The following is a 22,762-nucleotide window of genomic DNA, read 5'->3' on the forward strand; positions in this document are numbered from 1 at the left end:
TGAATCAAATGATTTGCGTTAGATGCTTTAAAGTCCCGTTCTGAATCAAACGATTTGCGATACATGCTTTAAAGTCCCGTTCTGAATCAAATGATTCGCGATACGTGCCTTAAAGTCCCGTTCTGAATCAAATGATTCACGATCCGACTGGAGCGCTTTGAAACAGTGAGTCATTTTGCGATGCAGTGGTTTACTGATTCTGAGTTTCAAAAAGCTCTATTGATACTTTGCTTACTTTCTCTATATAATTTATTCGTTGTTTGAAATGAAATCATTACAATTAATAGGCCTAACTTACAATGTTTTTAATAACTTGTGAAATTGTGATCATGTTAGACTGTTTCCGTCGTTTCATGACATGACACTCATTATCTGGTACTTGCCTAAATAGACGGGTATGTGCGTTGTTAACAGATTACATTAACAGTTTGGTCAACCTCCACCTATGGAGAGAGAAAAAAGTTTTCAAAGGCGTCCCCCCCCTCTGCTTTTTTCACAAATCGCACCCTGTACATACCTTTCTATCAAAGTTATCTGACAATATCAAGATGACAGTTCTTGTCATATTTTATTACCATTTTCTGAACTATACTGGATAAACTGTGAGAAATGTTGAAGGTGTCTGAATAAATGTAGGGTTGACTGTATATATATATCTTAGAGTGAAACTATGTTGTTCTTTATGTTTGTATGATTTGTTACAGTATAGACAGTAATAGATGACATGACAAAAGCATGGCGTGAGATGACAAGTTAACGTTGGAAACCTGAATTTCTGCCTAGGCTACGCTTCAAGTGCACTGCTCTTCATGTTGCGTCTAGACAGCTACAGCGCTATCTGTGATGGTTTCGAATTTCTGCACCTGTAAAAGGCACCTCATTCAAGCGCTACACATGTAATGAATGGTTATATTGCAGAAGGACACGTCAAATTCAAGTCTGGTTGGTTTGCACTCACTGCGTTGTCGCTGGTCTTTCCTGAGAGTATGGCCCTGGCCTTGGCTTTGGTCAGGGGGAAGTATTTGAGATAGGACTCATAGAGATGCCTGGCCAGGGCTCTGAGATCAGCCGATTCGGGGTGCATGTGGTCCATGTCAGTGGAGAACTCCGCCAAGAGCTTCTCTTTCTCGGCTTGGGGCATTCGACCAAAACGAATGGCTGGGAAAAAAGCAAACAAACAGACAGTTGAAAACCCCCAAATCCCAAAACCATCATGTTTGCAGTCTTAGGTCTGTAGGGATATTGTGTGGGAGTTGAAGACGGGGAGTTTGTTTTCAGCATTTCAGTATGTTAGCACAGGTCATTATGACCGTTTCAAACATTCTCCAATGGTTTTATTCCGACGCTAATATAGAAAGCTAAACGTTTCTGTCCTAGATTCTCATTTTTACCTAAAACAAGCATTACGCATTTTTTGACCCAATTTGTATGTGTTGAATTGGGTATGGTTTTATAGACAAAGCCATAATAGTTAAATTTTTATCATGTGGATAAGAAAGCTAAATAAATTCAAGAACAATAAAATGTGCATGTGACAGTGATGTTGTCATTGTATGAGATGGGAAAGTTCAGTAATCTAGACATATCTTTACTTTACTCTATCAGAGACACTCCCTCATTCCATGTGCAATAACTTCCTAAAGAACAGGACAAAGTCTTCTATACTTTACAGTCTACACTGAAAAAAATAATACTTTGGACCAACTATTTGACCAAAAAACAAAATTTGGTACAGTCAATTTCTGTTAGTTTTTCTGAAAAATCACCTAAAATAAAACTAAAAACACTTTTTTTTAGTGTTTCATTAAGTTAAAGACATTATTAAAGACAAATTCAATTTTAAAATGCATCATATTTGTGACCCTGGACCACAAAACCAGTCATAAGGGTAATTTTGTTTTGAAATTGAGATTTACACATCGGCTGAAAGCTGTATAGTTTGTTTTGATTGGACAATATTTGGCCGAGATACAACTATTTGAAGATCTAAAAACTGAGGGTGCAAAAAAAAAAAAAAAAAAAATATTGAGAAAATCGCCTTTAAAGTTGTTCAAATGAAGTTCTTAGCAATGCATATTACTAATCAAAAATGAAGTTTTGACATATTTACGGTGGGAAATTGATAAACTATCTTCACGGAACATGAGCTTTTCATTCTTCTAATGATTTTTTGGGATAAAAGAAAAATCGATCATTTTTGATCCATATAATGTATTTTTGCCTATTTCTACAAATATACCCATGCTATAGCAACAAGTGACTATTAAAACAAAACTGTTTCTTTAATTTTTTTTCTATAGGGAGTGTCATTTCCTTTCAAACTGAAAAAAACGTTTGATTTGACCAAAATAAAAATGCACTTTAAAATAAAAGACATGGCTGTTTAATTTTTTTTCAGAATATATTATCGACCCACAATGGCAGTGTCCTTTTGTGTAAAAATAAGAGCATCTGCATTTGGAACGAGTGGACAGTGAGTAAAGTAATGACAGAAAGTCATTATTTTAATGAGTCAACTATTCCTTTAACATCTAAAATGAAAGAAATTTTATTAGTTACTCATTACAATATTGCATGCAAACGTCATAATGATTCTTTAAGACGATCACATGACTGGCCTGAAGTTTACACAGCTAATAGCAAATGAATCTGTGCACTGTAATCTCAACTTTGCGAACCTTTGACTATTTCCATTGAATCTAGGACGGCCGACAAGATCAAAGGCAATCGAAACAAGGACATAACCAGCTGTAAACCATCTAACCATTCTGTGCATAAAGCTGAAAAAAAGCTGAATGTGAACTCTCAAAGACTTTAGCAACTGCTGAAATGTACATTTTTAAGTGTCTTCCGATAAGCCTTGGCATGTTTTCAGGCCAGTTAGACAGGAAACATGAACAAGTGCCCTCAATTTAATGTACAAAAAATGAAATTCTGTTTACATTACACATGAAAACATTTGAAAAACCTTTGATCAGGATTGTCTGATTACATTATTTGACTTGGGGGTTGGAAAGCATTTGTGAAGGTGACATCTGAAGTTTTTAGCCCACGAGGCTTTTGAGCCAGAATGGCAAAAGTTATCTAATATTCGTAATGGTAGGAAGTAAACGGTTTCTTTCATGTATGTGCCCTGACTTGCTTATTGATATGACGTGTGCATTACTATCACACCTTTTGTAAACTAGTGCATGCCAAACTACCTTTCTCCTGCTGTACGGCTTGGCCGGAGGCCAGAGCGAGTGACACAGCATGTTTGTGGCAGCCTGTCCACGCTTTCATGAATCATTGATAAAAGAGACAGGCAGCCAAATCCCAGCCAGATTTCAACCAACCACTACAATGTGCGTGAAAAGACAGAGAAAGAGAGCGTGCGAAGAGGAGGAGGGAAAACAGAGCAAGCCAATAGGAATGTGGCAAGCTGATAACGCTAAACTTGACTGACCTCGCTGCGCACAGCACAACACCTGCAATCAACTGCAATGCACTCGGAGACACTTAAACACAGGGTAATTCAAGAATCTGTTTGTAAGAACCTCCAGAGAAAGAATCTGGAATAAGAAGTTCAAAAAGAGGAAATGAAAGAATTAAAAAAAAAAAAACTAATGAAAAAAAAAAAACTTTTTATATATAAAAGAGAAGCAAAACCAAGCCATACATGCAAACATAAATATAAATAAATATAGGGATTTTCTTTCTTCTTTTTCTCAATTTGATTTAACAGGTAGTTTATAAGAGCCTTTAGGTAAATAATGCGTATTAAATGCTTTAAACTAAATGGAAAACAGAACAAACAAACTAAAACCATATATGTAATACAAAGCACTTAAGAAAAAATAAATAAATAAAAGAGAAAAACAGGCAAACAAACGAAAACCGTAAAAGTAAAAATAAATATGAACAAATAAAAAAAGAATACAAAGCACTAAAGAAAAACTAAACAAACAAAAAAGAGAAAAACAGAGAAGCAAACTAAAACCATAGATGTAAACATAAATATAAACAAATAGAAAGCACTAAGAAAGACAAAACAAACAAATAAATAGCAGAGAAAACCAGACAAGCAAACTAAAACCATAGATGTAAACATAAATATGAACAATTACAAAACACTAAAGAAAAACTAAACAAACAAACAAACAAACAAACAAAAAATAATAAAAGAGAAAAACAGAGAAGCAAACTAAAACCATAAAAGTAAACATAAATATAAACAAATACAAAGCACTAAAGAAAAAATAAATAAACAAAAGAGAAAAACAGGCAAACAAACGAAAACCATAAATGTAAAAATAAATATGAACAATTAAAAAAAGCACTAAAGAAAAACAAAACAAAACAAACAAACAAATGAAAAAGGGAAAACAGAGAAGCAAACTAAAACCATAAAAGTAAATATAAATATGAACAAATACAAAGCACTAAAGAAAAACAAAACAAACAAACAAATAAATAAAAGAGAAAAATAGACAAGCAAACTAAAACCATAAAAGTAAACATAAATATGAACAAATACAAAGCACTAAAAAACAAACAAACAAACAAATAAATAAAAGAGAAAACCAAACAAGCAAACTAAAACCATAAAAGTAAACATAAATATGAACAAATACAAAGCAATAAAGAAAAAAAAACAAAAAAAAACAGAGAAAACCAGACAAGCAAACTAAAACCATAGATGGAAACATAAATATGAACAAATACAAAGCAATAAAGAAAAACAAAACAAAACAAACAAACAAACAAACAAAAAAACAGAGAAAACCAGACAAGCAAACTAAAACCATAGATGGAAACATAAATATGAACAAATACAAAGCAATAAAGAAAAACAAAACAAAACAAACAAACAAACAAAAAAACAGAGAAAACCAGACAAGCAAACTAAAACCATAGATGGAAACATAAATATTAACAAATACAAAGTACTAAAGAAAAAACAAAACAAACAAATAAATAAAAGAGGAAAACAGACAAGCAAACTAAAACCATAAAAGTAAATATAAATATGAACAAATACAAAGCACTAAAAACAAACAAACAAACAAACAAATAAAAGAGGAAAAGAGACAAGCAAACTAAAACCAAAAATGTAAACATAAATATGAACAAAAACAAAGCACTAAAGAAAAACGAAACAAAAAATAGATAGATAAATAAATAAATACATAAAAAAGAAAAACAGACAAACTAGAATTGTACATTTAAACATAAATGTATAAAAATTTATTTTCTTTTGTTTAATCTTATTTCATAAGAGCCTTTAGAAAAAGAAACTGTAATAATCGCTTTATACTAAACGGGCATTTAAAAAAAATGAAAAGGAGAAAAAAGCAAACTAAAACTGTACACTTAAACATAAATATACAAACAAATATGTGGATTTTCTTTATTTGTATTTACTTATAGAAGAGCCTTTAGGGAAAAAAAACTTAATAAACACTTTGAACTAAATCGGGGGGAAAAAACAATTTAAAATCTTAAAGATTTTATAGATGATAGATAGATAGATAGATAGATGATAGATAGATAGATAGATAGATAGATAGATAGATAGATAGATAGATAGATAGATAGATAGATAGATAGATAGATAGATAGATAGATAGATAGATAGATAGATAGATAGATAGATAGATAGATAGATAGGTAGACAGATAATGGCATGTGGTGTTCCACGTTGAGGTGTTTTAACCAGGACTCATGCGGTTGCAGGGTTGCAAGTAAGGTGTCACTCTGCCTTTAAGCCCAGAGGCAACGAACACACACACACACGCAAGCACATGCACACACGCGCGCACACACACACAAGATCTCTGCACGTTCTGAAAGAAATGCCACATATGTTGCAGCAGGAGACCACACAAAGGAAACAACAAGGCATACGAGGCAAAGCGCAGTTGTCTCTGGGCGTAGCATTGAGAAGAGTCTGCCTCGAGTGGTTCAAACAGAAACCAGTTCTCTGAAATGGCAGGGCCTTTCTCATGAGCGCGGGGTTCATTTTCAGAGCCACCTCTGCGCTCCGGCAGCTCACCGTTGTGTGACATGCCAACCATCAGGCACTTCTGAAAGCGGCAGTACTGGCACTTGTTGCGACTCTTCTTGTGGATGCGGCAGTGAAGGTCGCAGTGGTCGTAAACCAACTTCAGCCGAATGGTTCTACGGAAGAATCCCTGCCAAAAAAGAAAAGGAATGTCGTTAGGAAGGAAGGGGAAAAGGCTTTCCTGATGCCTTGTTACAATTCTTTAAAAAAACATATCTGATCTATTCAACTCATTGTCAAGAAGCACAATAGCAGTTCCTATAGACCTGCAGCCCGAACGCTTAGCGGCTGCCACTAATAGTTACAACGCTGTCATTTTTGGTAAAGCGTGTTTCATTAAAGGAAAAGTTCAGCCCAAATGAAAATTCTGTCATCTTTTGTTCACCTTCTAAATGAAAACCTCCTGACTCTTCAAAAAGAAACGAGACCAGCTGGTCTTTTACATTCAAATGCTGACTGAAGCTTTCGGTCTTCAGAAAGCAAGCAAAAGTACCTTAAAGATTTACTAAACAATGGCGCATATCACCTTGCATTATTTTTTTAAACAAATGCATATGCACTAATTCACCGCTGTTTTTTAATGCTTGTCTTTGGTAAATCCTGACGTTAGTTTCAGTTTTATAACCCCAAAAGAAGGTTTGTGCTGGTGCAAGCTGTTAGTAAATCTGACCCTATAGTGTCATAAAAGCAGACCGTATGACTTGTGTGCTATATTCCAATGCTTCTGAAGTCATAGTAGATTTGTGTGAGGAAAAGACTGAAAATTAAACCTTAACAGCTTTATTATCTCTCATTCGCATGTTCATGAGAGTTTCTGAAAGCAATAACAATGTCTGGTCTGTGAACAAATCATCTTTTTGAATGAATTAGTTCATTCAGTTTATAAAACCTGAAAAAGGATTGGCTGATAAATCAGACTGATCCAGTTTCTTGAGTGATTCGGCAGCAGTTAAATGAAGGAAGAGGTATAACATAAATGCGTGTCTGTTCCTTAAACAAGGTTTCTGTATGACTTCAGAAGACTTATTAGACTTAGACTGTGCTTTTGCTCCTTTGTGAAGCTTCAAAGCTTCAGATCTCATTTGTTGCGTGTTAAAGAGCATCCATCGCATATTATTCAACATTTGTCCAGTTGTGTTTATTGAAGAAAGTAATATAGGTAAGAAATAGAAAAAAAAATGACTGAACCAGTTTTAGGCACAAATCAACTAGCAATAGCTCCTTAAAGTAACAAACTCTTATTGTCATTTCCACAGTAAAGCTTTTCTAAATAAGAAAAGTTAATGGAAATCACTGGAATTACATGGAGTATGGATATTGTATAATATAAAAATATGCAGTGATACTTTGTACATTTCCTCAGTGTGCTTTAAATCCAATCTGGGTAGTTAGTTATGCTTTAATCCAAAAAGCAAACCACAGGCCCTTTGAGAGATTGCCACTCGAGTCATTACGCACTTCAAGATAACCTGAGGTCTCATGATAGCACGCTTTTATCTAAATAATATATCATTAAGACCGACAAGAACTGCCTGCTTTGGACTTTGGCCAGAAAACAAATCTTGTCAGTCTTTTCTTTGTCTTGACTCGAGATCATTAATAGAGAATGCCTGTGCAAATATTATGAAAACCCACATGGTTGGACCTCAAGAAACAGGCGCGATGGCGAATGCGCTTTAAAATGTTCATTTAGAAAAGGGCAGAACCAGAAGATTTCCCTCAGCGCTGATTCTTGAGCATGTCCGTTAAGCGTGTTTAAAGTGGAAACAATACAGGGTGCAAAAAGGCGCTGACCGAATCTATTTTTGGTAGACATTTTCATACTTGTGTACTCAAAGACCAGCTCCATGCTGTATTTTTAGTAGTTAAAAAATACATACTGATGTGAGAACTATGCACACAGGAAAGAGCTTTTTAAAAGAGGATGTTTTTCATGCATTTGCTCTGCCTCTTGATCACTCCACTTTTAAATTTAGAAACATTGTAGGCCAAAAATATATATAGTAAGGTGTAGCACCGTGGCTTTGTATTGTTAAACAATAAATGAGTTAACCTGGTTGGCTGAACTCAGCTTTGTTAGGTGATGGAACAATACCTGCATTTAGCCCGATTTTCTTGGTACCATTTTTAGTAAAGCTATAGTAGGAACATCCCAAATTTAGCAACTGTATTCCGAAATGTGTTTTTCACACAAACACGTATAAAACGGTTCTGGTGAAGTCCTTTCATTTTTCAGAGAACGCAGTAGATCGAGCGGGATGTGGTTAACCACAAGATTTGCATTTTTTTTTAAAGGATCATCCTGTCGCGAATTCTTCACTGCAACACTTTTCATAAATGATAAATGGTGTACTGTGTATATTTATAAATATATATATTTAAAAAAGAAAAGGTGTTAAATGTGTAGCTCTTTTGAAGCTTCTGTAAGATGTATCATCAAAAGCACACATGCTGAGTGTGTGGGAAATGTGAGCACCTGAGATGTCTGGGTCACCCACTCAAATGATTATTCTTATTGAGACATATCTTTCTGCCCATACATATTTCTGCCACAGTGGAAACTTGCGGAGGGTTTGCGGTTAAAGTGACAGACAGGTTTAGATGTATCAGGCAGGGCATTTTCAGACTTATCTGCATGTCTGAGAACCAATTCGGTGTATTTGAGTTCTAAATTTACCAGAATGACTGGAAGAGCTTGGTGAGTTCGGGGTATTAACACATAGGGCTGTTCAAAGCTCCCGGGTATCAAACGTGCTGCTGCTGTGTGTGGGAGGTGTGGTGTGTTGGTTAAAGATCTGAGCTGAAAAGCGAAAAGTGGTGAGTTTGAACCCTGCAGGAGCTGTCACCTTTCTAACCTTCAGCAAGACCCTGAACTCCCGCTGGCTTCAGGGGGAGCGTGCGTGCTGAGATGCTTCGGATTCAAGTATATGACTAGAATTGAGCGGCATAACATCCCTGCGCTAACCAACATGTGACAACATTGATTGCTGGAAGTTTGATTTCCATTGCGTAGCGCTGGGTCAAAATCATCTTGGTCCAAAGTCCCGTTCAGATATCATCTAATCATCTAATGATTTCAATTGTCTTCTAAAGGCCCAGAACGTTATCGTCTGTGGGCGTGTACGATAATATAGTTATAGTTATCTTTACATCTTTTATTCTTGGCGTGAATGGGCCCTAATTGTCGGTGAGTGTGTGATTAGGATAGGATACTGTATGTGTTAGCATCAACATTTCACTTCCAAATCTACAGCTGCAATCAAAATTATTCAACCCCCCAGAGAGTGCAGTACTATACAAATACAAGCTTTTCTAAAGATCCAGGAATTGCATTTACACTCTTAAAAATAAAGGTGCTTTAAAAGGTTCTTCAAGCGATGCCATAGAAGAACCATTTTTGGTTTCACAAAGAACCATTAAGTCAAAGGTTCTTTAAAGAACCATCTCTTTCTCGTCTTTTTATAATCTGAAGAACCTGCTTTTGCCTCAAAGAACATTTTGTGAAACAGAAAGGTTCTTCAGATGTTTAAGGTTCTTTATGAAACCATTTGCCAAGGAGGTTGAATAATTTCGATTGCAACTGTATAACTGGGGTTCACATTGAAAATCTGCGATTCAGACCTGGAAATAACCTGTTTTAGTATTCTGAGTAATCTGAAACTTGCAAAAGAAATATTTCATAACATAGATAATGTGACTTTTTTGATGAACAGATTACAAACAGGTAAAGTACAATGTCATTGAAGCAAAAGTGAAATACCAAAATATCTAAATAAAATAAATGAATTAATTAAAGAAGTCATATTTGTGATAAAATAATTAAGGCATTAATTACTAATTCTTATTATAATATTATAATTTTTATATTATTTAATATTATATTAAAATAATATTAGAATTTAATAAAGGTAATAATAGTTGATATAAATATTAATAAATATAAATATAAATATAAATATTAAATATAAAAACTAAATATAAATTAAATACATTTTAAATTCTAAAAAAGTATGAAAAAAATAGTCAGATATTCAAACCCTACTAAATTATCCTTTATCTGGTGTCTTATTTATGTTCACACTGTAAATGATTTTTCAAAGTTGTACAGAAAACAAACATTACTGGAGTACATTTTACAAAAAAAAGTACTACTTCAGTTTTTCTACTAAATTATATTTAACATTTATTTTAATGAGTTACTTTTGTAATTTTGTAAGTGTGTGTGAAATGTACTAGCAATCTGAAAATGAAAATTGTTTCTCCACCATTTTTTCAGTGTAGTTTCAGGTGGTTGAACTTCAGTGCTGTACAATGCAAACTGTGTTCAGAACAGATTTTATTTGCACGTTATTGCCGTTACCTGATTTGCATTCTTTAGGAATCAGATGCTAAAAAGAGAGCAGATGGCATGTGCAAATAAACGGTTTATTCTTAGTAAACTGCTTAAAAAAACATTTAACAAACCAAGGCAGGTTTCATGTCAGAGAAGTGATCTTTACCAAAAGTTTAAGCATACCTTGCAGCCCTCGCAGGCATGAACGCCATAATGGAAGCCAGAGGCCTTGTCTCCGCACACACGACACTCGATATTTAACACTGACGTGGACGGATCTTCATGAGGTTTGGAAAAAGACAGGCTGTTCTCCGCAAACTGTGGAGGAGACTCGGGTTCAAGTTTGATTGAATCTGAAAACGAATCAAAGGGAGTCGTTTTAGAATAAGGGTTGAAGCAAACGAGAACAGTCATTAAACAGCGACTTATTTGAGTCTAAATATTGCAGTTGGAGGAGTATTCAACCAAAAAATTAAAAATCCACAGAAGAAAGGGTAAGTAAATGACAGAATTACCATTTTTAGTCGAACTATCCCCTCTCGTAAACCTTTTTCTACTGGAAAAACATCACACAAGTACTTTCCTAGTAAATAAATGTAAGCATACTTTGGGGTTGCTGTGCTCTGTAGTTGCTCTCTTCAGCAGTGTAGCTGCTGTCTTGTGCTCTGTAGCTGTTCTCGTGAGCTCTGTAGATGTTCTCCTGCATCCTGTAGTTCTCCTGCGCTCTATAGTTGTACATGTGCGTCAGATCCATCATGTGCGGCATCTCGTTCTGCGGCGGACTCGGCTCATATTCGATGCCGGAAATGGTGGTGTAGTCCAGCGTGGAGAAAGGTTTCATGTCCATTGAGTGTGAGCTGTCGTCAAGTTCGTCTAGTTCCAGAGCGCTCAGGCCAAATCCCACGGGCCAGGCAAACGTCTGCGTGTCCACCATGTCTGCCAAAGTAAGACGAAATGCAGAATGAGGCCAAAGGCAATCCTGTGTTCTAGTAAGAACATCAACAACAACACTACAAGATCATTCTCAGTGTTTTTTTCCTAAGCCACGTCATGTTTTGTGCGTCACTGCTTTGAATCTCTATAGACATTTGCCATTGTAATGACAGTTTTGACCAAAATACAACAGCTACACCCTTAAAAATAAAGGTGCTTTGAAAGGTTCTTCAAGTGATGCCATAGAAGAACCATTTTTGGCCCCACAAAAAGATTCTTTAAAGAACCATCTCTTTCTTACCTTTTTATAATCTGAAGAACCTTCTTTCGCCACAAAGAACCTTTTGTGAAACAGAAAGGCTCTTCAGATGTTAAAGGTTCTTTATGGAACCATTTAGACAAAAAAGGTTCTTCTATGACATTGTGAAGCACCTTTAATTTTAAGAGTGTACACTGAAAGCTACATCTATAGTAAGTGAGCTTTTATTCATAAGTAAAAATATTATTTAATATTGCTGAATCAACCTGAATAAATTAATTTATACCAACAAAACTCATTTTATGGGATAAATCAAATAGAAGTTACTCTTTAAGATTACACATGCAGGCAGTGTTGGGGATAACACATTGCAATTAATGCGAGTTACGTAATCAGATTATTTTTTTCAAGTAACTAGTAAAGTAACACATTACCTTTTCATTTACAAGAAAATATCTGAGTTACTTTTTCAAAAAAGTAACGCCAGTTACTTTTGTTTCCGTTATGTATTTAATCCCATTTTATTAACCAGTGTCTTTGCTGCTGACCTTTGTTGATCTAATTCAACCATACTAATAAGCAAAACTTACTTTAGATTAACTATTTGTGCTTCATTGTTCTCATTGCTGAAGTGTGTTGAACTTCCTTTTCCTATATTTCTACTGTACAGATGTGAATTTACTTTTTCTTCACCCTTAGGTTTATTCATTTCACTTTTTTTGGTGTGAAAAGGCTTTTACATAATTTGAAGGCATAATTTACTGTAATGCAATCAACAAAAATCTTGTTACTATCAAATTTAAATGCAAATGTTTATTTTATTAGGTGTGCTAATTCTGCTTGCTTTAATTTCTTTTGCGATTTGCTCTGTGTTCTTTGTTTTACATTTTTATTAGATATTTTTATGTATGTATTTAACATCCACACTATTCCATGTGCTTCAGCGTTGTAACTGGACAATGTTCAAGGTCAAATACAATCTGACATTAACCATATCTGATAACCATAAAAGTTACTGATAATTATAATTGATTTAAGTCAAGTAACTGATCCTAAGCAAAAATATCTGTAAGTAGAATTACTATCATTACTTTGTTATTTACTTTACAAATTTATCATTACATTATTTTATTTGTGTCTTTGTTACATATTATGTTTCATATGTTAACTTAAAAACATAAATGAACAAATCCAGCTAAATCAGTTATATTTATATTACAGTATCAGTGTTGGGTAAGTTAGTCTAAAAAAGTAATTACTAGTTTCTAATTGCATTTTCATCAGTGTATTGTACAAATTACTCTCTCTAAAAACGATTTAATTATTTAATTAATAATTACTTTCTATAATCCCACATCAACCCCTACAAGTTACTGATACAAGGATAAACATGAAATGGTACTTTTAATTCTTTCAAACAAATAATAGATAACTACATAAATTATTCTGGTCACACTTTAGATTCCAATTTTCACTATTTACTAACTATTAACTATGACTTTTGCCTCAGTATACTCTAAAATACTTAGTGAAGTAGTTGTTAAGTTTAAGAATAGGGTAGGATTAGAAATCTAGAATAAAGTCTTGCAGAATAAGACATTATTTATGTGCTTTTAAAGTAATAATAAACAGCTAATATATCCCATTAATATTTATCCTAATACCCAACTAGTTAATAGAGATAATAGGACACTAAAGTGTAACCAATATTCTTATTAACTCACAAAAGTATTTAAAATGAGAAGGGTAAATAAAAAGCATGCATTTTAAGGTTAGACTTGATTTTTTATGTTAAAACCACTATTGTATTGTATATAAATGTTCTACAGCCTATACATAGTATTAAGTTCAAATATATAATAAGAAACTGTAATTAAATGACTGAAAAATAAGAGTAATCTCTTACTTAACTTTAGGGAAAAGTAATTAAATTACAGTAACTAATTACTCAGTAAATAGTTACACCCAAAACTGTACAGTATGAAGGTAATTATTGTGTACTGTCCCAAATAAATACAAATGCACACTTTTACACTTTAAGAGGCACCACCTCTGAATGCCATCTGAGGAAATATTCAAAGAGAGTATAAAGAAATCAAATCAGGCCAAAGGCCTACGACAGCACGAGACTCTACCGTTTCTGAAGTGTCAAAACACCTCAGATATCAACTCAACAAGAAGATGAGCTCCGCTCCCGGTGTAAATAACACTCTGTGAGTGTGCTAAAACTAAAAGACGCTGAAAGTGTGAACATACCACCAAATTAGACTTGTCTGTACAGACGGTGTTTGTTTAAAAAAAAAACTGATAGTTAGCTACTAACAGAATTAAATGGCAACTGATCCTATCACATGTAATGAAAAAGATTATTGATTTAGTTTTCTGTCTTGTATGGTATGGTTATTAGCTGATTTTATTTGACCTTGGACATTGTCCAGCTTCAGCGCTCAGGCACATGTTAAAGCATAGATGTTGAACAACTGTATAATTAAATCTGAAATGTGTAATCTTTTCATTGTTAAAAAAAATTCTATAGTCCCGGCCTATATGCAGAAACAATTAGAGTACGAGTAAGAAACTGTAGGTTGAGTTCCTAGAAAAGCATAACGACTCAAAACACTGATCTGTTTGTTTGAGCATCACAACTGGCGACACTGGGTCCATCCAATCATTTTCATTAGTTTCATTTCACCATAGAAATTCACACTTCGGCTTGTGTTTTCTTTTTTCTTTGAAATCATTTAAAAGCATCATTGCTCAACTATGATGATGACTAAAAACGAAGCTGCTCAGTGAAAAACGTGCCTTTTTGTTGAGGTTTTTGTCGCTCAAAGGTGTTTTCTCTTCTTCCCTTAGCGGTAATAATGAATTCTAGCTCTAAATATTTAAATATTTATAGAAATATGTCATATGTGTCATGTGTTCACATGTCATTTTTCAGATTGGACTCAAAAAGATGAATCATCTTTTACCTATATATCGCAGTAACAGATGTAGTGCCACATCTCTGTTGTTGCTTCTGTGTTCCTGTTTTTGGAGGTCTGTATTTCACTTTACTGTGTTTACACTTATTTCATTTATTTAATTCTTCGCAGGTAAAATTAAGAGATGGGCACATGCATACGAGACCTTCTCTCTTCAATAGCAAGGCCTATCCCTCATTGGGCGTTGTATTACAATGTTTGTACAGTCACCTGCTAGTAAAGTTGATGGTTTAGAGTGTGCTTTAAAGCGAAGGGACTGATTTTTGTGAAATGTCAAAATGGTTTTACATATTGATTTTTAAGACTCAGGCTCTTCAGTAAAGGTTTCAGAGAGAGGCAGATGTGCTAAATTTAGAATACAAATTGCTGCAAAGTGCAGCTGCCACAGAGAAAAGATTGTAGTTGATAATAAACCGAAGTCTAACATGGTTAACCCATCAATGACAAACGGCCTCCTTTATCGACCCTGTGCAGAATTTTATATAATCAAGGTTGCTGGTTGTGTAAAGCCACACAGCGGAATTTGCATTTGCGTATTTTAACGCACAGTTCTTCCTATAGAAAAACATATAGGAGAAAGTGCTGTTCCCAGGAATTAAACCTATAATTTAGATAGATTAAACAGTTCTGGTCTTGTCTGGATCACACAAAGGGGTTTAATGTATGTAAGTTTTCCCACCCAAAAATCTTTCATCACCAGACTGGAACAGCAGCTTTTAATTCACGTTAAACACGTTGGATGTTGTAAGTATTCAGTCGTATAGCTAGACTCAAGTGTTGAAGTATTCTGTGAAATACCTGGAAAGGTTCCCAATGCCTTTCCATAAATACCAACAGGATTCCTTATTCACGTCCGATCGGGACGCGATCGGCCTGACAATCCCCCAGCTCCCAATTGTCTTTTGTCATTAGGGAGAGCAGCTTTTCTTGACATAGTGAGCAGCAAAACTGTCTATTCTTAGTAAAAGGCAACGTTTCCGTTCATAACATGCCCATTTTGAAATGTGGTAAACATCGTTTGCTCTAGCTGGCAAAAGATATCGCAGCATTGTCAGAAATTTAGTTTAGCGAGACAAACTACTCCTTTGACTCAAGTGGTTGAAAACCTAGAGATATTTTGGTTGAAACCACAAGCCCATCGAAATGTAAGGTCAAACCTGTATTTTTGACACCGCACTGTTTTTCTGTCTACGATTTGCAGCTTATCACCAGCCAGCACTTGCAGATTCTTCATTACATAACTCTATGGACAATGGTGCTCTCAAGTCCGCGTACGTTTCATTGAACGAAACTGTTTGCGCTCAAGTGACGTGTGAAAAGAACGTAACAATACATGACAAATTGTCAAGTTAATGCCCTGTATCTTAACAAAAGACAACAAACACCACGTGAACCAACCCCTAATGGACAGATTTCAGTGCTGCGTCCTACAACCAAGTCTGATCTTGCAGTGAATGTGGAAGTTGAAACAAAACTCAAAACTAAACATTGACTTGAAGAACTGCAGGCACGGATTCTGAAAACCTTGTTGTCTAATTTTCTGCTTCTGATAACAAAACAACAAATAAAGATTTTTATTAGGTCTGTCTGGATTGTAATCAAATTAACATTCAAATATTTGCTAATAAAAAGGTTTTTTTCATCCATCTGTCCTCTGTCAGACTCTGATCCCATAGTAAATTAACAGCACATCCTTGGAGAACAATTGTTACAGAATGACGCACAAACTCAAGTTTAATTAACACCACGTTGGCATTGTTTTTTAGTGATTAAACTGTAAGCTAGTATTATATTGAGGTGTTGCAGTGCTCAGACAGAGAAGCGATTGTACAGACTTCACTGCTGATGTTAGTAAGTCAAGCAAAGCAGTCTGTTATGTGAAATCCTTCCCACTGGGACAGTTTTGCAACAGGACTGTGATGTTTTTCACTGATATTTCCTAAGAACATCAAATAAACGCCAAGTTGAAAAAGAATGAGGCCACAACAGTTTCACATGAATCTGACCAAAAAAAAAAAAAAAAAAAAGTCAAGCAAGAATGACTGCTTAAAAGATTTTTCTAAAATAACTGTTTCTTAAAGTTTAAATAATCAGAACTTGCCCTGTGATAAAAATCCAGGAAAATGTAAAAATTCACTCACTAAAGTTTCCTCCTCAAGCTCATGTGTGATTTTTACATCGCTTTGCACTGCACTACCCTGGCACTGCACTGAAAAAAGGCAATTGACGTTAAAAACGAAGCACGTACAAGAAGAACCTGCTTGGCCACATTCAGGTTCCAGGCATCTGCACATCGAGCACAGATTGACTGAGGGACTCTACCGCGGACAGAAATGACTTCTGTTTCCTTGAAAGATTCCCATTGGCGATTCTATGAATGATAACACTTCTCAAAATCTGATAAAAAGGCGTTACTCTTTTCTCAGGTTCTTGTAATATGCATCTCTCCTCTGTGGTACAAAACTCAACCCATGTTTGTGGTCTGATTATTCGGGACAAAATGGGTTTTGATAAAAATTTGTGACCTTGAGCTATTTCGTCCTTCTTTATGATGGTCTTGTATCTGTATTTACTCCCCCTCTTGTTTATTTCTGCATAACACAAAAGGAACATATTTTTCTACAAGAGACCATGTCTATCAAGCTCACAAAAACAGAACCGCAATCACACTTTCATTTGAGGACCAATTCTCATTATTAACTAACTGTAAACTTTTGCCTCACTGAACTTTTAATTTGCTGCTTATTCACCCTCTTGTCATCCAATATGCTCATTTCTTTCTTTCTTTAGTCGTGAAGAAATTATGCTTTTCGAGGAAAGCATTTCAAGAATTATCTACATATAGTAGACTTCAATGGTGCCTCCAAGTTTGAACTTCTAAAATACAGTTTAAATGCAGCTTCAAATAGTCCTAAACCAGGGCTATTCAATTAGATTCATTTAAGGGCCAGATTATCGAACTGAAAATTTAGGGGCCAAGGGGGTGGGGGCATCTCTTTCTAAGGGGTCTATACAATTAAACTGAAATGCATATTCAGTAAAATTAACTAATATTATCAACAATTGTTAACAATGTTCAACTAAAAAAAGAAAATCACACAATTTTCTGTAATTAATCATGGTTAATCACATATTTATATTGTCATAATTTCACACTGAATCTCCAAATTAATGTAGAAACAACAAAGTGTATTTTAAATATGTGTTTGATGGCATCTTTTTATCAAGTAGTCTATTATTAATGAAATATTAATATAAATATATTAATACTTTTTTAGATGCATTTTCTCTCAGTTTTACCTATTAATTTATAGTCATTCAACATTACAGTATAATTGAAAGCCATTATTTTCAACATTTAATAGGCTTTGAAATACAATTTAAGTGATTTTAAAACACTCTTCACATAAACTATAAATTGTATATGCCTAAACTATACAGATTAGTATTGACATAGTTATAATTTGATGTATTTTAAATTTTACATAAGTGTTTGTTTACCACAAAGTATATTTTGGCCATCAAAATAACATTCAGATTGGATCATAAGAGCTTTGAAGTTCTAGAAATAGTTGCGCGAAGTCATTGAAAAGTGCTTGAATTTCTCTCTCAAAAGGTTGTACAAACTCCGAATAATGTGACATTTGACTATTTCTGCCAACACAAGTTGGCGTTACTTCTGGTTTCCTGACATACGTCAGTGCTGTTTATAACAGAATTCTGAGCAGAATTTGAATGATTCTCACTAAATCTTACAGCACTGTGCAGTCACAGTGTCACAAAATCAACTTTGGTTCTTGAATAAGGCTGTTCTGAGCTGTGAAAGTGTGTTTGCATTGCAGTCCGAGTTTTATTTAGTTTTCGTTTCGTTTGCCATTTTAGGGTTCTCATATGAAACAGAAATGACAGCGTTTGAGTTGAACAACGAGGTGGTCGCAACAGTGCCACCGGTCACAAAATTTTGTCGCACCGGCAGAAAAAATGCAACCATTTGGTCGCAGTCTAGAGCCCTGCAAGCGCTTGTCAACTCCGCTGTTTATTGATGTTGTGGACTAGCTATTTTTGGGTCTCTTGCTTTTCTTTTTTGGCTGGCCCGAGCCAGTGTTGCCACTTTGGACAAACACAAGCAATTCAAGCCACCTGCACGTACTTCTGCTTTGGGCTGGAATGGGCCCGCAGGCCTCCAATTGAATAGCCCTGCTCTAAACGATCCCAGCCGAAGGAAGAAGGGTCTTATCTAGCGAAACAAACGTCATTTTCAAAACAAATAGACAATTTATATACTTTTTAACCTCAAATGCTTGTCTTGTCTGGTCTTTGCAATGCGCATGCATACTCTGTGTGATCCAGGTCAATACAGTTAGGGTAGATCAAAAAACTCCCATCTCGTTTTCTTCTGCAACGACAAAATCGTCTTACATAGCTTTTTTTGAAAAGACCATTTGATCTTCTTTGCACGTTCACTTTGTAAACACTGGGTCGGTACTTCTGCAGCGATGTAGTACGATTTTGAAATTAGAGAAGAAAATGAGATGGGAGTTTTTCGACATACCCTAACTGTATTGACTCGGACAAAACAGAGTTCACGCAGACCTACAAAAGCAGGGCGTTTGAGGTTAAAAAGTATACGAATTGTCCATTTAGATTCATTTGAAGCTACATTTAAACCGCATTTTGAAAGTTCAAACTTGGGGGCACCACTATATGGAGAGAAATCCTAAATTGTTTTCCTCAAGAAACATACTTTCTTATTGACTGAAGAAAGAAAGATATGAACATATTGGATGACAAGAGGGTGAGTAAATTATCTGTACATTTTTGTTCTGGAAGTGAATGTCTCCTTTAATAGTAAAGTAGTTGTTAAGTTTAGACGTGGGGTGGATTAAGGGATCTAGAATATGGTCATGCAGAACAAGGCATTAATATGTGCTTTATAACTACTAATAAACGCCCAATGTGCTAGTAATATGCATGCTTATAAGCAACTAGTTACTCTAACAGCTCTTACCATCAATCTGCATATTGGTGAGTGAATATTGATGATTTTCTCTGCTGACTGAACTAATCCTTCAAGCTATTCGCAGAAGTTCACCGTATCAACCATCACCTGATGCAACTCTTTCCTCAGAAAGAAGGATGGAGGAGTTTGTCGGGGGCGGCTTAGTCCCCGGGGAGGGGGAGTACCCAGCCTGACCTCAAAGCTTTGTCAGGGAGGGCAGAAGATGCAGAAACATATGACTTCCTGACCTCAGTGCTCAGTTACAGCTACCTCCATACTGAAGTCTGACCCCTGCCCTCTCACTATGAGTCTCTACCCAGACAATAAAGTCGTCTGGCCGCCTACTCGGCTGGTACTGATTTTGCACAGCAACACATGTGCTTGCTTTGATGCAGGTGTCGCGTCATACACGTTTCTGACCACATTTTAGGTAGGCTGGCATAAATCCCTCAACCATGGCACGAGTGGACCCTGATTTATTTTTCTGACGTGTTCCAAAATGAGCTCACTGGGGGATTTCTTCACTGTGCTTTTGAGCATAAGCAGTTAATTACAAGTAATTAGCATTTACCATACATACCTACCCACTCTTTTTTTTTTTACCTAAACCATTTTGAATAAATGATGACCAAAGGGATAGTTCAACCAAAAAAAAAAAAAGAAAATTCTTAAGATGACAAAACTGTATGACTTTCTTTCTTCTGTGGAACATAAAAACAAGTTTTGTTTTTAGGGGGAAATGTGTCAGTGTTTTCTCTCCATACAATGGAAATCAATAGTAACTATGGTTTGGTACACTACTGCTACTAAACACTAACTCAAAGACTAAAACAGAAGACAACAAAGTTACCAACAGATACCTGTTAGAATTAAATATGGCCTAGTTTTGTTTACACTGTATCAACATTCTTCTAAATATCTCTCTGTTTTGTGTTTAGTAGAATAAATACAGGTTTAAAGCAACATGAGGATAAATAAATGAGAGATTTATCATTTTTTAGGTGAACTATGCCTTTAAAACAATGATTCAGCATTCCATAATTCTGTTTATTGCCTTGTTTGTTTTGATTCACAAGAACAACTGCTGCAAAACACTGCTCTGTAATTTAATTACAAAATCATTTCGCTATCTCAACACATTGGCTGAGAGCCTTCCAGACTATCATTTGACAAGTTTCAATTCACAGTTATAAAAGGAACATAAAATCCGCACCTAAACCAAGACATGTAAAAAAACAAACAAAAAAAACACGCATCCTATAATAGCATGCAAAAAAAACAGAGCTCACCCAAGAGACCTGAAAGCTTTTCCTGAGGTAAGATCCTTGACGATTCGGGTCGATAAAGTACACTGAACTTTTGACTTAAGCGAATGGGCAAGTGAGTGGCTATTTCTGTGGTTATATTAAATTGAACAGGAACTGAAGAAATGTGTTTTTTTTTTTTTTGGCTGGTTTTGACACTTCACGGCCTCAGCAAAAGTGCAGACAGCTAAGTATCATGTGGTCCTGCTATGAGGTGTAAGGCTAGCCAGATGACTTCCTGTTGCTTCATTCTCACTCAAAACTTTGCTGGTTCCACTTCTCTTCACAGAAGAGCGTCGGATACGAGCAGTGCTTCTAATATGGACACAGAGAGCAAAAATAAAATTAGGCTGTTCATGTGTTGTCTGAAACTTTTAGCTGTCTTAATAAAGTGATATGTCAAGATAACTGATAAGAGTGGACTGATTAAAGTAACTCATTAATTTTTATTGTCATTGACATGAGTGCATTTTTGCAGGCAAAATCAGTTTTTTCATGCATGACAATTTTGGTCTTTTTGACTTTTCATAAAGTGCTTCTTAGAACTTTATTTTCTGTATATTTCAATTACAATACATATTTTTAAAGGCCGTTTTCTCAAAAAGAGATTTTTCTACTGCACTGAGTTAAAAATCTCTACTTTAGTGGCATTTACATTCACCAAACTTGACTGTATCTATATTCTGAAGGGATCTGTTCATGTATCATTTGCTTGATTTTATACAACATCTAGGGCCGGATTTACTAAACAGGGCAAATTAGCGTTAGAGCACAATTCCAAAAAAAGCACAGATGGGAGGGGAAATTCTGTGTGTGATTTATTAGCAATGCGCAGTTGCATTAAAAAACACAGACAGAGCCAGACCATTTCCATAATGACCAGCACAATCACAAATTACCACCTGCTTTAACACAGGTTTTTTTTGGCCTTTAATAATGTTACGAAAAAAAAAAAAAAAAACCAATCCACACCTTTTCAATTCTTTTACGGTTTGCGCTAGCACAAGCTGTTATTAAATTTGGCCCTAATTTTTTTTTTTTTTTTTTGAAAATGTATTTGTTTCTGTCTGCTGACAGTATTTTCTGGTTTATGGACTGATAAAAAAAATTGTTGTAATTTTCATTTTGTAAGTATTTTTCTCTCAATGACATGCTAACAAATAACCATGGGAACCCTCCCAAAGAAATATATTTTTATATATTTTTTGTTGACATATATATACACCTATATATACATACCTGACAGTACTTTTTTATTTTATTTTAATGCCAAAAAACGTTTAAACGATTTTAAATTTAGCCCTAAATTTGCAAAAAAAAAAAAAAAAAAAAATTAAAAAAAAATTGTGAAAATGTATTTGTTTCTGTCTGCTGAAAGTATCTCCTAGTTTATGGACTGATAAAAAAAAATCTAGAAAATTGTAAGTATTTTTCTAGATGTTATCCATGTGTTCTATCTCAATGACATGCAAGCAAATAACCAAATAACCAAATAAAGGATTTCAAGAAAAAAAAAAAAAATCACTTCCTTCCTGTCACATGAGGCTGTCAACTTCCTACCCCTACTTCCAGGAAGCATGGTGAAGGCCAACATATATATATATATATATATATATATATATATATATATATATATATATATATATATATATTAGGGGTGGGCATAGATTAATTTTTTTAATCTAGATTAATCTAGATTAAATCTTGGAATTAATCTAGATTAAAATGGCTAATTTGAATTCTTCTGAAGGCATTCAGAATATGTGTGCTACCCAAATAATGACTTAAAGTCTTTGAGAATGGATCATAAAGCTCATAAAGCTGTTCTATGATAATTTGTTGATGAAAATAAATTATGTTCAATTAGATGTACTTGTGTTTACTAACTAACTAACAATGAAATTATT

At 34.8% G+C, this 22,762-nt stretch overlaps 1 protein-coding gene across 2 annotated transcripts in view; it reads right to left on the minus strand.

Annotated features, from left to right (window-relative positions):
- Window positions 1-22,762, minus strand: part of pparg (peroxisome proliferator-activated receptor gamma) — a 42,362-nt gene that overhangs the window by 12,942 nt on the left and 6,658 nt on the right. For both annotated transcript variants that reach the window (XM_073826104.1, XM_073826103.1), the window contains exons 2-5: window positions 10,983-11,312; window positions 10,560-10,729; window positions 6,035-6,173; window positions 959-1,158 (exon numbers count right to left, since the gene is read on the minus strand). In XM_073826104.1, the coding sequence (XP_073682205.1) occupies window positions 959-1,158; window positions 6,035-6,173; window positions 10,560-10,729; window positions 10,983-11,310 (837 nt within the window). In that variant the 5' untranslated portion in view covers window positions 11,311-11,312. The remainder of the gene's footprint in view (window positions 1-958; window positions 1,159-6,034; window positions 6,174-10,559; window positions 10,730-10,982; window positions 11,313-22,762) is intronic.

The sequence above is a fragment of the Garra rufa genome, chromosome 20 (assembly GCF_049309525.1).
Source record: "Garra rufa chromosome 20, GarRuf1.0, whole genome shotgun sequence".
NCBI classification, from domain to species: domain Eukaryota; kingdom Metazoa; phylum Chordata; class Actinopteri; order Cypriniformes; family Cyprinidae; genus Garra; species Garra rufa.